The sequence below is a fragment of the Acomys minous genome (assembly GCF_964271855.1).
Source record: "Acomys minous genome assembly, chromosome: 14".
NCBI classification, from domain to species: domain Eukaryota; kingdom Metazoa; phylum Chordata; class Mammalia; order Rodentia; family Muridae; genus Acomys; species Acomys minous.
The window spans coordinates 30,798,631-30,813,174 of record NC_140496.1 but is presented as its reverse complement, the minus strand read 5'-3'; the positions used below and the strand labels follow the sequence as shown (position 1 = coordinate 30,813,174).

Genomic DNA, 14,544 nt, shown 5'->3' with positions numbered 1-14,544 from the left:
CATTTGTCCACTGGAAAAGGAACTTCCTCTTGTGGGAGAATGGTCTACTCTGAAAATATGAAAATATATGTCTATGCCAAAAACAAGAGGCAAGATATTTTTGGTCTTGGCTGTTCATTGCTTCATTTCAAGATGCTCCTAGAGAGAACCTCTCCAGCGAACGCTTCAAACTCACCTCTGCCAAATTGCTGGTTTGCTGTGGATTATGCCAGTGGAATGGCTCCAAGGAACTGAATCTAAAAAGGTCTACTTCTCCTGTTCCCATTAACCTCTTTTCTCTCCTATCTAGGGTAGGTGGGTTGGAAGGGAGTATAAACGTTAAAGAACCTCAAATAAAGTAGGTTGCCAGCTGGGTGGTGGTGGCACACGCCTTTAATCCCAGCACTTGGGAGGCAGAGGCAGGTGGTTCACTGTGAGTTCAACGTCAGCCTGGTCTACAAAGTGAGTCCAGGACCACAGAGAAACCCTGTCTCGAAAAACCAAACCTCTCCCCCCAGAAAGTTCAAAGCCTACAATTAGCTATCTTTAAAAAGAAACAAAAAACCTAGGGCCTGAGAGATGGCTCAGTAGTTAAGAGCAGTGGCTATTCTTCCAGAGGACCCAGGTTCAATTCCCAGTATCCACATGGCAGCTCACAACGGTCTGTAACTCCAGTTCCAGGGGATCTGAGACCCTCACACAGACAAATGCAGGCAGAACACTAATGCACATTAAATAAAATAAAAATAAAAATTAAAAAAAACCCTATAAATAGTTTAAATGAAATTTTCAAGTATGGGCCAACAACACTTCTATCAAAAAATGCCTAACACCACCAGGCACGAGGAACCTTAAGTTGTTGCTCAGGACTGTCCGAAAGACTCACCATGAACTTTAGTGTCCTGAGGTCCCTGAGCCTAGACTTGACGCAATGCCTCTTCCCTGAGAACTAGCTTTCAATATACTAGAAAGAAGGTGCCATGCAAACTTCCAGAGGAGGGAGAAAACCTACCCAGCTATGAAGCCTGTGAGCCCACAGCAACAACCAACATGTCATGATGACCCTAAAGGTGCAGTAATGGCACATTTGCCTCGGTGGTAACCAACAGCTCTTCAACTGAACTTAAGATCCATTCAAAAAGGGTAACCATGCCTGGTACTGGAAACCCAAGTACCCTGAGCTGGTGAGGTCATGGATCTCAGGGAATCAACAGCCACTATAGTTTCCAAGTCAACATAATCCCTAACTACACTCTGAATGTTTTAAATAATTGTCTATATACCCATAGGCAAGCGTAGTTCTAATGCCTCATCAAGGAAACTGGATCTTTGTAACAGAGACAACCAAACCAATCAAAATGCCAAGTTGTGGAGCTCAGAGCCAATGGGTACATCTACAGAATGCCCCTATACCTAATACTCAGGAAACGCGCACATGGTGGTGAGGCTGTAAGACCCTGAGGATCAGTTTGCTGAGATTGTGTCTCCACGGAATGTCAGAAGCTGCACTCATAAAATCTCAATGATGACTATCTAAATATGAGCTGAGCAAAGATAAAACAAGAGACATGTTAAAGGGGGGAGGGGGACGACGACACACACCCCATGAGTCCTCAGTCCTACATGAACTACAAGCAACCAAGGAATGCTGAAAGTGGGAGGAACAGTCTGTCTTCCCAAGGAAGAGCACAGCAATTGGTTATTCAATACCAAATGTTCAGCCCTGAAAATATACCACATACAAACATTATACAGACTGAGCAGGTTATGTCTAAGAACATGTATGTTCTGCCTGACATGGCCCCCTGTGACACCACGGTGGCATACTACTAACAGGCTGGACTTGGCTATATTGGGTTCTCTTAGATCTGTGCAAAAGCAGTGAGGGATGCCCTGAAGATCAAGTTCAAAGCAAACACCAAGAAGGCTTCTGGCAGCAGCATAAGAATTGTGAAAGTGAAGGAGTAGTGGACCCTGACTGAAACATGAGCTGCTAAAAACATGTTGTGGCAGACTTGTCTTTTTCGCCTCCTGGGAACAAAACTACACATCTTAATAAATTGACATGGTTCAGTCTCCCTCCTCCCCCCAAACAAAAACAAAGACACACACATACGTGCAGTAACAATAAAAAGTGAGGCTGTAAATTTGAAAGGAGAAGAAAAAGCATTTAAGCTGGGGATCCTAGATATTGACCACCAAAAGAAATGCAGCTCAACCAGGAGACAGACCACAGTGATTTGCACTGAACACTTCCTACAGAAGAAACAGCAGGCTAGTCTTTAACCTTACAACCTACATTTAGTATGTTCTTTTCCTCTGGTAAGTGGACACTACTAAACGATGGAAAAGAGAGGCTAATGAAACCATGTAGTATGAGCCTCTGATGTAGGCTACCAAAAAGAACATACTCATTTTAACACACTTTACTGCAATTAGACACATCAATATGCTTGCTGATGTAGAGGGATTTGGGGCATTTTTTTTTCCTTCATATTTTACAAAAAAAGCTTTCTTTATTGTGGCTTAAAGAAATTTTCTGTTATTGTGATTTCATGGGTGGCAAAGTACAGAGACTCTGATGATGCTCACTGGACAGTTTCACTCACCCTCAGTATCCAGGTCCACAGCCAAATTCTGGAAGATGTCCATGTGTGCTGAGTGGGTAATGGTGCTCATTGAAGGCGTGCTGCCCTTGTTGTGGATGTGTGCGATGGCCTGAGTCCCTACATAGAGCACCAGTGCATTGATAAGCTGGAGGTTGTAGCGATTGCCAGGCTCATTAGATACCTAAAATGGGCAAAAGAGAGAACTTTACCACAGCACTGACTGACTGGCATTACTGTTTCATTCTTTTTTCCAGAGACAATGCAGCTCTGGCAGAGTTTGAATTCAGAGATCCACCTGCCTCTGCCCCTCAAGTGCTGGGATTAAAGGCGTGCATCACAATGCCTGGAAGGTCTGCTATTTCTCAATCTTTAAGGCACCTAAAAGAGACACAGAGTTCTTGATATTCTTTGTGGGTTTTTTTCCCCCCAGGCATGGTCTCTCTGTATTAGCTTTGGCTTGTAGACCAGGCTGGCCTTGAACTCACAGCCTGCCTCTGCTGGGACTAAAAGGTGTGTGCCACCAGGCCCAGCTTGTGATTTAAATATAAGAAACTTGCTCAAGATTATGAACTATACAAATGTACAACAGATATAAGAGTGACTCTACCAGGAGATTTGAGTTCTCTTGAGAAACCAAATACAACCACCTTGCACATGACATAGCCATAAAATATTTACCTATTCAAAACAAGTACAACTTCAATTATATAAACTTGTTGAGAAAGTTGCTGCATATTGTGCTAACACTAGAAAGCCAATTCCACTTCCATAAAGCAAACTTAACTGCAATCTATTCATTCAGGAATGTTAGTAGGGTCTTACAAGAAAATGATGTCTTTGGTCAACTACTAGTAAAGTTCATAACCCAGTTAAACTCACCCCACAAGCAAGTATGGCAGTTATTTTGGTGTGTATGTGGGGGGATGAGGTCTTGCCTTCAGGCTGGCAACAAACTCATGATCTGTCTGCCTCAGTTTCCTTGGTGCTAGGGTAACAGATCTGTACTACCACATCTAAATTCAACAATGTTTCTAAATTTTTAAGTCAGGTTGAAAACACTAATCTGAAAATGGAACACAGAATAGGCAGCACACAAACTGCCCTGTACAGAAGACACAGCGAGAACTTAAATCAATTAACCTGTAGGTTACTGCGCAGATCCGACAGAAAAGTGACCGGGGATCGAGTTTTAAGATAGGAATCCAAATCTTTTTTGAACTGAGGTGGCATCACTCCAGTAAAATTGGTGAGGATCCGAGGTGCAATGTTAATTTCGCTCAACATGTCCACCTGGCACAAATATCAAGAATCAGAATAAAGCACATAATTCAACAAATCATGTCTCTGATAGAATGATAAGATGAGCCCGGCATGGTAGCACACAGGTTTACTCCCAGCACTGGAGGAGGCAGATGCAGGCAGATCTCTGTGAGTTCAAGGACAGCCTGGTCTACACAGCCAGTCCAGGACAGCCAAGGCTACACAGAGAAATCCTGTTCTTGACCGCACCCAAGTGTTAGGATGGTGTTCTAAAACACACCTACACAGACTGTGATTATTACAAATCAACTTTTTCCTGACATGTTACATTATATATTTCTCATTATTAGAAAAGAGTAGCAGTCTAATTTGCACCATTAACCAATTTTTCAAAAACAGATTTTACATCAGTACAGAAGGAGATTCCACACTCACTACCAAGAGTCCCAGCCAAATATATGCTTTTTAAAGTATATGAATGAACCTTAGAAAAGAGGTGAGAGCAAACTAAAAAGGCTAGTATTTATGTTAATGTTGGTAAACTTTTCAATGGCCCCTTTTCTTTAAATAATTTTTTCTAAAGATTTATTTATTAGATATACAGTGTTTATACACTGTTATGCCTGCATGTATGCTTGTACACCAGCAGATGGCACCAGATCTCATGTGGTCACCATGTGGTTGCTGGGAATTGAACTCAGAACCTCTGGAAGAGCTGACACTGCTCTTAATTGATGAGCCACCTCTCCAGCCCCTTCCTTAAATAATTTAAATCAACATGAAATATACTCATTGCAAAATCAGTTTGTTCTTCAATAATGCAGTGTGGGACCAGCAACTGTCCAACATTTATTTTGGGGTCCAATAATCATACCATATCAAAAACATGAGAAACAATAACCATAAAAATAGTATGAATCAATATTCAGGGAGAATTATCACGCCCAAAAGGATTAATAACTGAATTAGCTCCCCTAAAAGTACCATTACCTAAAGTACACACGTATGCTGGAGAGAGGAAGATTAAATACAGTGATAATCAGAGAAAGGCCTGAAATGCTAAGATTAAAAATTTCCTTAAGGAGCTGCAAAAAATGGCCGCGTGCTGGCTGCTTGTGGGAGACCTGAGTTCAGGCCCCAGCACCCAAATGAAAGCTCACAATCATCTGTAACTCTAGTCCCAGGACACCCAGTACTTTACTCAGGCCTCTGCAGCCCCCACATGCACACAAACTCACACACATACACATAAAACAAACCAAAGAAAAAATGTTTAAAAAACAAATATCAAGAAAACATTAACCCCAGTGAGATTGTAGCAAAAACAAAAATATGTTCAGTTTGTTAAAACTTTACCTTCAGATTAGGAGTGAATGGGTCTGGGAGCCTCATATTTCTTGGGAAGGCACTCAGGATCAAATTTCGTAACTGGATACAATTAGGAGGGATCACATCACAGAATCCATAATGATAATCACAAAGGAACTCTGGGAAATCATGCAAAAGAACTAGCAGCACTCTTAGAGTACCCTACATAAAAAGGAAAAAAGTTCCATACTAAGAAAGCAGTATTTTCTCCCTATTATGAATTTTAACTCAGGTCAAAATGTCAAAAGTATGTTATTAACATTAAAAAAAAAAATCTATAGGCTTTAATCAATACATACAATTAAGATTATAAAATAATTACATGTAGAAACCATGAAAACCTAGCTTTAGGGGCTGGAGCCTTTATAAAGTATGCAAATATTCTGCACAAAGACAATACAATGATGCAACAGCAATATATTCAGAGACTAGAAACAGAACAAACCAAAATAAAAAAGGCATACTTCAACTGAAAAAAATGATTGAAAATGGGGGTGAGACCAAAGCTAGTAGCTTTTGTAGTTCTTGACCAATTTAATGATTCTAATACATAGGTGGTAAGAACACGTAGCAACTAGTATGTGTAAAACACAAAAATCAAAATGCAAAAAATCCCAGGGAACATGAGTAGACTACTGGAAGCGCACATCTGTACATGAAATCTCATTTTAAAAAATCACTGAGGAAGCCAGGTGGTGCGTGCTTTTACCTCCAGCAAGAAGGAGGCAGAGTCTGGAGGGTCTCTGAATTCTAGGCAAACCAGGACTAAACAGTGAGACTCTGCCTCAAATAAACAAACATCTCTGCAGAGATGATCCAAAAGCTAATCCTTGTTCTTGCAGAGGTTTGATTTCAATCACCCACATAGTGGCTCACAACCATCTGTATCCAGTTCCAGGAAATCCAACATTCTCTTCTGTATTCCTTAAGCACCAGGCACATAAGTGGTGTGTATATACATGCATGCATGCAAAAGTCATACACATAAAATTAATCTAAGAAAAAACAATGAAAAAACAAAAATCACAGCAGGGCATGGTGACACATGCCTTCAGTCCTAGCACTGGGGAGATAGAGGCAGGTGCGAGACTCTGTGAGTTCGAGGCCAACCTGGTCTACAAAGGAGTCCAGGACAGCCAAGGCTACACAGAGAAACCAAAAAAAAAATCAAGAAAACATTAAGGAAATAGAAGTTAAATCCCCAGTGAGATTGTAGCAAATGGCTAAATGGTGGTGGTGACTGGAGAAGGCACAGTTCACAGGTCACCAACTTTCCACTGAAAGCCTAAACTGGTAGAGGCACTTCAACCACTGATGTATCCTTAAACAAGGTCTCTGGGTTATCAAATGGTAACTGCAAGAGCATGATAACAATAGTCCACATACAAAACTGTTCTCAGTTATCTGTAAATACAATTACCTTGTAGAGGATTTGCATAGGTTTAGTGAGTTCCACATTTCTAAGGAAAGGTGCTAAATACTTGAATAAATCAATCAACAGCTGTGCATACATAGGCCACCCCTAAAAGAAAGAAATGTACTTGAGTTGTAGTAACATTTAGAGCTTTTCTGCTACCAAAAAGTTGCCCAGGACACTACGCTGTGGCTTACCTACTCAAGTATAAATAGAAAACACAGGCACGAGGACCTCTCCTAACAAATTTGTGTTAGCTCAATGTGGTGGCACATGTCTGTAATCCTAGCAAGAGGCAGCCGAAGAGGAAAACTAAATGCCAAACCAGCCAGGAACACAACCATCCAACAAAACAAAAGACAAAAAGACCTAAGTATTTAAGTTATTGGGACCAAAAGGACTCCAGGGATTTCAGGACACACTTATCATTCTGTCTATAAGAAAAACAAGAGGAAGGAGACCACCTTAAGGAAACTTTGGGTATAATAAGCAACTGCAAGGTGCATTTCATAATTTCTTCTAAGTTTCTTTTCTTTTAATTTTTTTGGGTGGGGGGTGGGGGTGGGGCTCAGCAGGTTGAGTCAGAGTTTTTTTTTGTGTGTGTGTAGAACTGGCTGACCTGGACTCACCTTGTAACCCAGGCTGGGCTCAAACTCACAGTGATCCCCCTGCCTCTCCCTCCCTGGGTGCTGGGATTAAAGGCATGCGCCACCATACCTGGCTGTATTATTTCTTGTTCTACTGTAACTCGTAGTAAATAACCTTGCTGAAGTTATAGCATTAATTCTGTGCTTTCAGCCATCAATTATAAGATCCCTAACCATACCAATTATATTTCCTTCTTTTTGTGTGCATGTGTCTGAGTTGACATGAGTTGCATATGGTAATCAGAGGACAAAACCAGGTTCAAGTGGTTACTTCACTTTCTTGCTGAGTTTAACACACAGTAGTAGTTACATTTTCTTCTTCTTCTGGTCTGAAGAGCCAAACGAGGGTACTCTATATAGTACTCATTTGCCATTTAATTGCAAAGTAAGAAACTTTTCATATGAAAGCATTAAGAGATTGGCACAGATGGTCCATAACAAAGCTGTAAAGGCTTTCTGGTCATGCAAGAAACCTTTAGATGTAGTCAAGTACTTGATAAGCTTCTTTTCGTGATGTGACATTAAATAATTACCAAATAACATGCTGGGGGGAAAATTAACTACTACTGCGTGACATAAACAATGCTTGTAAACCCCTGGTAGTTACAGGCTTCATCTGTAGGAGATAAACTGCAGCCACACCTTCTGCTGTGGCGTATGTGCCAGCATTCTTGCAATAAAGATCCGATGGGAGATCAATTCAAGCCAAGCATATACAAAGCCAGGAGCTTTGGTAGGCCTCAAAATGTGGAATGTATTGCTGAAAGATAAATTTCAGAAGCACAAACTTAAATATAATAAACAACACATGAATGTAGACAATATGAAAGTTACTTTACAAAGAAACACACAGCAAAAACATTGAAGTTCTACCTGACTTTTACCTCACTGAGCCAGCAGTCCTTAAATGTCAGCAAGGTATACAGCACTATCTATGATCCAAGCACAGCCTGTGCTACCTAGTGAGAGCTACCAGCGAAAAACAAAGGCCAACCATCAAATGGGTGTTGGGGTGCATGCCTGTGTAACCCCAGCTCACTCTTGGAAGATAGAGTAAGTAGAATTTGGAGTTTAAGGCCAGCCTCAGCAACACAGGAACTTTTGAGGTCAACCTGAGCTATGAGACCCTGTATCAAATAACAACAACAACAACAAAACAACAACAACAACAAAAAACGAAATCTCTATTAAACACAACTCACCAAAAAGCTGTAAGAGTCTGGAAATTAATGGTTTCCAACACATGCTCAGGTGCATTGAGCTCCAACAGCAGCATGATAAAGATCCTATGGTAGGGAAGCTGCTGAAATTCACTCTGCCGAACATCATGATCTTGTAGGAGAACGCCTACCACTATACCAAGAACCTGCACAGAACATACAGATTACAATCACAGACAAGCCCCTTAACCACTTTCAAGTCATAATTACAATTTTTGTTTTTTGTTTTGTTTTTCGAGACAGGATCTCTCTGTGTTAGCCTTGGCTGTGTTGGAGTCGCTTTGTAGACCTGGCTGACCTCGAACTCACAGCAATCCACCTGCCTCTGCCTTCCAAGTGCTGGGATTAAAAGCATGCACCACCACAAGGTCATAATTATTTTATCTTCTATTCTTGGCTTCAACTTAGGACCTTCCAAATGTCTACCAACATGTCTTCAACACTTTTCTTCCCTTTAAATTAAGGTCTCACTAAGTTGCCCAAAAGCTAGGTTTGAATCTGCAAGTACCACTGTGATGTTCCTGCTCACTCAGTCTTCCCAATATTTATAGGCCTGCACTACCAGGACTGGCTTAGCCTGCACTTTTAAGCCCTACAAAGGAAAGGATACATCCATTTGGACACAAACTTGTATGCTAGCAGCCAAAGGGACAATTGTTTGATTTAGCATGCTTTCTTTTAATTTCATTAACATTGAACCAAACTTCTATATTCTCAACAAATGTCACTGGCTTTTCTAAAGCTACAGAAACCTGGATGTCTCTTCCCACTTCATCATACTGAATGAAATCCAACAATGTTACATCTTCTAATGTGACCTGAGGTTCACAAGGAGCAAATGGTCCCCACCTCTCTTGGCATGAAGTATGTCTGCATTCCACTCTGCTCATTCATCAGTGGGAGACATGAAGGATGCACAGGCAAGGTTTAGACAATCTTATACAAGTTTGATACTCAAATTTTTAAGAATCCTATTGTGTAAATCAGGCCAATAATTAAATGTCACTCCTGGTACTGGTCCACCCATCCAGAACAACAACTGGTGGCAGGAATGCACCATCTCCTACTATCTCACACTGCGCCCATTAGCAAAGCACCAACACACCAAGATACATTCTCACTCTCCTTTTTGAAATTTTTGTTAAGGCCTGAAGAGATGGCTCAGAGGTTAAGAGCACTGACTGCTCTTCCAGAGGTCCTAAGTTCAATTCCAAGCAACTACATTGTGGCGCACAACCATCTATAATGAGATCTGGTGCCCTTTTCTGGTGTGCAGGTATACATGCAGATACAACATTGTATACATAATAAATATTTTTTAAAAATTGTTAAGCACCGCATTCTTTTAACTAAAAAGATGATGGATATCATCTTTTATACTTCCATTTTTGGATGGAAAAAGGCTATTACAAAAGATTTGAGGCTGGGAGTGATGTCCTTTAATCACAGCACTAGAAAGGGTTGAAGCAGGTGAGCTGAGTTTAAGGACACGCCATGTCTACAAAGTGAGCTCTAGGCCAGCCAAGTAATACACAGTGAGACCCTGTCTCAAACAATAGAAAAGATGGGGGAAGTGCAGGAGGAGTACAGTACAATGTAGCAGAGAACACAAAAATCTACTAGTCAAGAAAGGATTCCAGACCTTATTGAGCAGGTTGATTTTTGTGACAGTGTTGGTGGCCTCCCCAGAGTGCTTCACTAACAGTGCAATGAGGCGGACAAAGGCATCCAGGTTATGGTAGCACTTGGCTCGGATCATGGTGGGGTTGGCAGCAGGATTGTGCTGCTGCTCAGCCTGAGCACGGTAACTGATTTCAACACACATTTCAGTGCAAAGACGGAAAAACCTTGTTATGAGGTCATCAGTCTTAAGTATTCCTTGTTGGTGCATCTACAGTGGGAATAAATAATCAATATAGTGAGACCATACTCAAAATCAACCTTATACGTGTTAGCTTTCAAACAACCATATTCTAGCTTATTCCCATTTCTAATTCTTACTCTGTGAAAGGACGCCATTAAGAATATAATTCCTTAGGATAAAGGAGCCATGGCAGAGTTCCTTCCAGTTTTAATCCATGAAGAAGAGTGAAATCGACAGACATTATTAACCCTGAACAAGGGGGTTTCTACAAATTTGGAAAGTAATATAAATAAAGATAACTTTCAGAAACTCACAGAGTTATAATATAGTGTTCTCACAGGAGACTTACTTGATTGTACATCTGAACTTTTCACAGATGCCCACCTCTTATTTAGCCAGTGGCAAAGTCTTTGAGACTCTAGCTAGCTGCAGAAAAATCGGTAACTTACTTAATCAATAACTGCTCAAGAATATGTCATTTAAATGCAGTAATCTTTTACACTGTTACAACTATAAAATCAAGGTCCAGGTCAGGCGAGATTATAGAGCAATACTATCTTACTATCTCAAAAACAGTGCAGCAACAGGAAAAAAACCCATAAAGTGATCTTGAAAATTTTAACACAATTTATCTTGATAAACAATAAGACAGCTAAAGGGTGGGTTTATGAATACAATGTACCCAAGCCAAGAGAGAGGCCAGCCAAAGAATCCTATTCCACATTAAATTTGAAAACTTCGAAGTGGAAGAAGATGTGCTATGATAAAGCACAGCAAATTAAAAAAAGAAAGAAAAAGAAATTCCCTGAAAGGGACTAGTAAAGTATGCTGCACCATCTTCCCAAAAGAAACAGGTAAAAACAAACAAGGAGGAGCCAGACAGGTGCCACATCCATACCCACGACAAAGCAATGTCCACAAAATCCATGCATTTGCATTTCGTCCAATGGAATGAGAAGTCAAACTATAAACACGGGTGATAGTTTTATGGTTTCCTGCATTCTTTTAGCAGAGAGCTTTACATGGTATAGTTTACTGGTATCACTTATGTTGAAAAGTAAATCCAATTCTTAACAAATTCATCCACACTCAACTGTCAAAATAGACCTAATTAATCTTCCTTTGGCAAACCAACCAATCATCTTTTGGTTTCAATTAGAGGAAATGAAACAAAGAGTCAAGTAAGCTTTATAGCTTTACTGAACAAATACTGTAATCATTTTACTAAAAAAGAATTCTAAGGCCAGTTCAAGAAAGTTATATTATAGCAAGGACAGTAATTTTCCCTCTTTCTTCCTCACATCTCTGAAAACAGCCAGTGATGGCAATTAAAAATAAATGGGCTATGTCTATTTTTTCTAGCTCACTGTTACTGCCTTTTTTTTTTTCCCAAGAAAGGTGTTTTTAATTTATGTCAGTGCTCATGCATGCTTGCCAGTTTGTATTTGTATTTAATGGTGCAGGTATGTGCACGAGTGCAGATTTCTGCCAAGACCAGATAAGCAAGATGTCCCTGTAGCTGGAGTTAGCGAGTCGCCTAATATGGGATCTAAGAACCAAACTCCAGTCCACTCCAAGTATGTGCTCTTATGTGCTGAGTTATTCTTGGTATGCTGGTAGCCACATAGACTCATATATTTGAATGCTTAGTCACCAGGGAACAGCACTATTTCAGAAGGATTGGGAAGGGTGGCCTTGGAGTGTGTGTAACTTTGTTGGAGGAGTGTTCACTGAGGGTGAACTCTGAGGTTTCAAAAGCCCATGCCAGGTCCTGTCTGTCTCTCCCTGCCTGTGGATCAGGATGTAGGTCTCCGCTGCTACTACACCAGCCCCATGCATGCTACCATGCTCCAACCTCTGAAAACTGTAAGCAAGGCCTTAATGAAATGTTTTCTTTCCTAAAAGTTGCCTTGGTCATGGTGTCTCTTCATAGTAATACAACAGTTGACTGACTTAGAACGCAGCTCAATTTCCAAAACTTTCAAACTTCAATTTGTTGCTTTCAATTTTTTGCAGCTTCATTATTCATTTTCTGACCCAATACACCTTGTGGCTATGACACCTGGAATAGGATAAATACAACTAGAAGAGTAGGAATGTTCAATCTATGTAGCTGTGATCAATAGTGAGGAAAAATACATAGGCCATATTAACAAAGCATGGTGGTGATGTTTTGATTTGCGTGAGTATGGAGGTAAATTCTGACCATAGATATACAATACTAAACTTTATATTGGAATTATCACACCCTACTTATGTTGAATAAAAAGCACCTTTCTTTCCAAAAGCTCTACCTGTCCAACAAACGCAGAGAAAGCTTTGGTACTGTCGCGGCCAGCTGCTGCTGAATGGTACAGATTCACCCATTCCCTCAGAAGGTACTCTGCCTTCTCCCTCAGGCCTGGAGGGTCATCATATTCTGAGGCTTGAGAGATCCCTGAATGCATCATAAAGTTAGGGCCTCCATGAGCACGATCAATCATTGCTTCATAGTTGGATCGCACTACTTCCATCAGCTGGGGCAATCTAGTATGATAAATCCAGAGTGAAAATCAGTCATCCCACAGTTGTTTATTTCATAGATATACAATTAGATCATTTAAAACTTAAGTAGACTAGGCTGGCTGGTCAATGAGCCCCAGGATCTGTTTATCTCTGCCTCCCCAACACTGAGATTACTTAGTGTGCACAGCTACTCCTTCTTGTGTTGTGTGCATTTCTGTGCGTACATGGCAATGTATCGCACATACTTGTGGAAGCCAAAGGACAACCTTGGGTGTATTTTCTGCAGGATTCGTCCACTTTGTTTTTTGAGAAAGTCTTTCACTAAGACCTAGGGTTTGCTGATTAGGTTTTACTACCTAAACTTGGCATTACAAGTTTGCATCAATATACTTGGCTGAGGGCTCAGAGGTCCTGAGTTCAATTCCCAGCAACCACATGGTGGCTCACAACCATCTAGAATGAAACCTTGTGCCCTCTTCTGGCCTGCAGGTGTATACTGTGTACATAATAAATAAATAAATCTTAAAAAAAAAAAAAAAAGACACATACACACAGACACACTTGGCTTTGGTGGGGTGAGGTTGCTTCCTAGGGATCAAACTTAGATATTCCTACAGGCACTTAACTGATATTTATCTCCAGCCTAAACAGAGCCAATGTTCAAACCAGACTTCTGGTGCTGCCAGCTCAGCAGTCACTGTGCACACAGCTCTATATCAAGAAGGCAGTTGATTAAATGTTCACACTTTTAGGACAATACTGAGCCTGCTGAAAATTATGTTTTAGGTGAAACAGTCACAAAATGATGTCAGGGTGTGCCCTAATTTCTCAGCTCTTAAAGACTGCTGAGGGTACGGGGAAAGCAAAGCATTTCATCCTTACCCTTCTGGAGCATTGCCTCTGGAATGAGCATTAATCCTCATGAGGGTTTCAATGGTATGGAATAGATCTGCCTCAGTAATATGGGCAACACTCCTCTCATCCACAAGCAGGATTTTTACCAATTGCATAGCAAATGCCACGGCCATGTAGTTTAAGCCATTCTCCATTGACTGGCAACACAGCAAATGTGAGAGTAACAATTAAAACAGAAGCACTTTCGAATACTTTAATCCATTCAAGTTAAATTTCTTATTTCTTCCACACTGGGGCTAGAAAGATGGCCCAGAGCATCAAAACATGGCTGTTCTTCCAGAGGACCCTGGTGCAATTCCCAGCACCCACACGGCAGCTCACAACTCTCCATAACTACAGTTTTAGGGGAACTGACACCCTCACAGAGACATGAAAAACACCATTGGACATTAAAAAAAGAAAAAAGAAAAAAGAAAAAGAAAGAAAAATTTCCATACCTGAGCTAGATGAAGATCATACTGCTGCATGTTAACCAAATGATTTCGAATTAACAACTCCACAGCCTCCACATTATATTTATATTCATCTCGACATTCAATTAGGCACCTAGAAAAAGATAGTATTACCATACTAACAATTTTGGCAATGAGTTCTACACAAAGATGTCTTAAGAGATAGCTGTAAACAAAACAAAAACAAACAAACAATAGTATCAAGTTTTAAAACTGGTGGGAAGCTAGGGATACTGAAGTAGGGACACTTGAAGGTTTAGCATACATGAGGCTCTCAACACCCTATAAAAAATATAAATAACACACTAAAA

At 40.5% G+C, this 14,544-nt stretch overlaps 1 protein-coding gene across 7 annotated transcripts in view; it reads right to left on the bottom strand.

Annotated features, from left to right (window-relative positions):
• Positions 1-14,544, bottom strand: part of CNOT1 (CCR4-NOT transcription complex subunit 1) — a 77,025-nt gene that overhangs the window by 2,252 nt on the left and 60,229 nt on the right. For 5 of the 7 annotated variants that reach the window (XM_084755837.1, XM_084755836.1, XM_084755835.1 and 2 more), the window contains 10 exons: positions 14,219-14,327; positions 13,749-13,918; positions 12,635-12,887; positions 10,140-10,388; positions 8,480-8,643; positions 7,920-8,037; positions 6,637-6,738; positions 5,205-5,378; positions 3,729-3,878; positions 2,589-2,769 (listed from right to left, as the gene is read on the bottom strand). In XM_084755837.1, the coding sequence (XP_084611963.1) occupies positions 2,589-2,769; positions 3,729-3,878; positions 5,205-5,378; positions 6,637-6,738; positions 7,920-8,037; positions 8,480-8,643; positions 10,140-10,388; positions 12,635-12,887; positions 13,749-13,918; positions 14,219-14,327 (1,670 nt within the window). The remainder of the gene's footprint in view (positions 1-2,588; positions 2,770-3,728; positions 3,879-5,204; positions 5,379-6,636; positions 6,739-7,919; positions 8,038-8,479; positions 8,644-10,139; positions 10,389-12,634; positions 12,888-13,748; positions 13,919-14,218; positions 14,328-14,544) is intronic. The other 2 variants (XM_084755838.1, XM_084755839.1) reach the window with 1 other exon arrangement.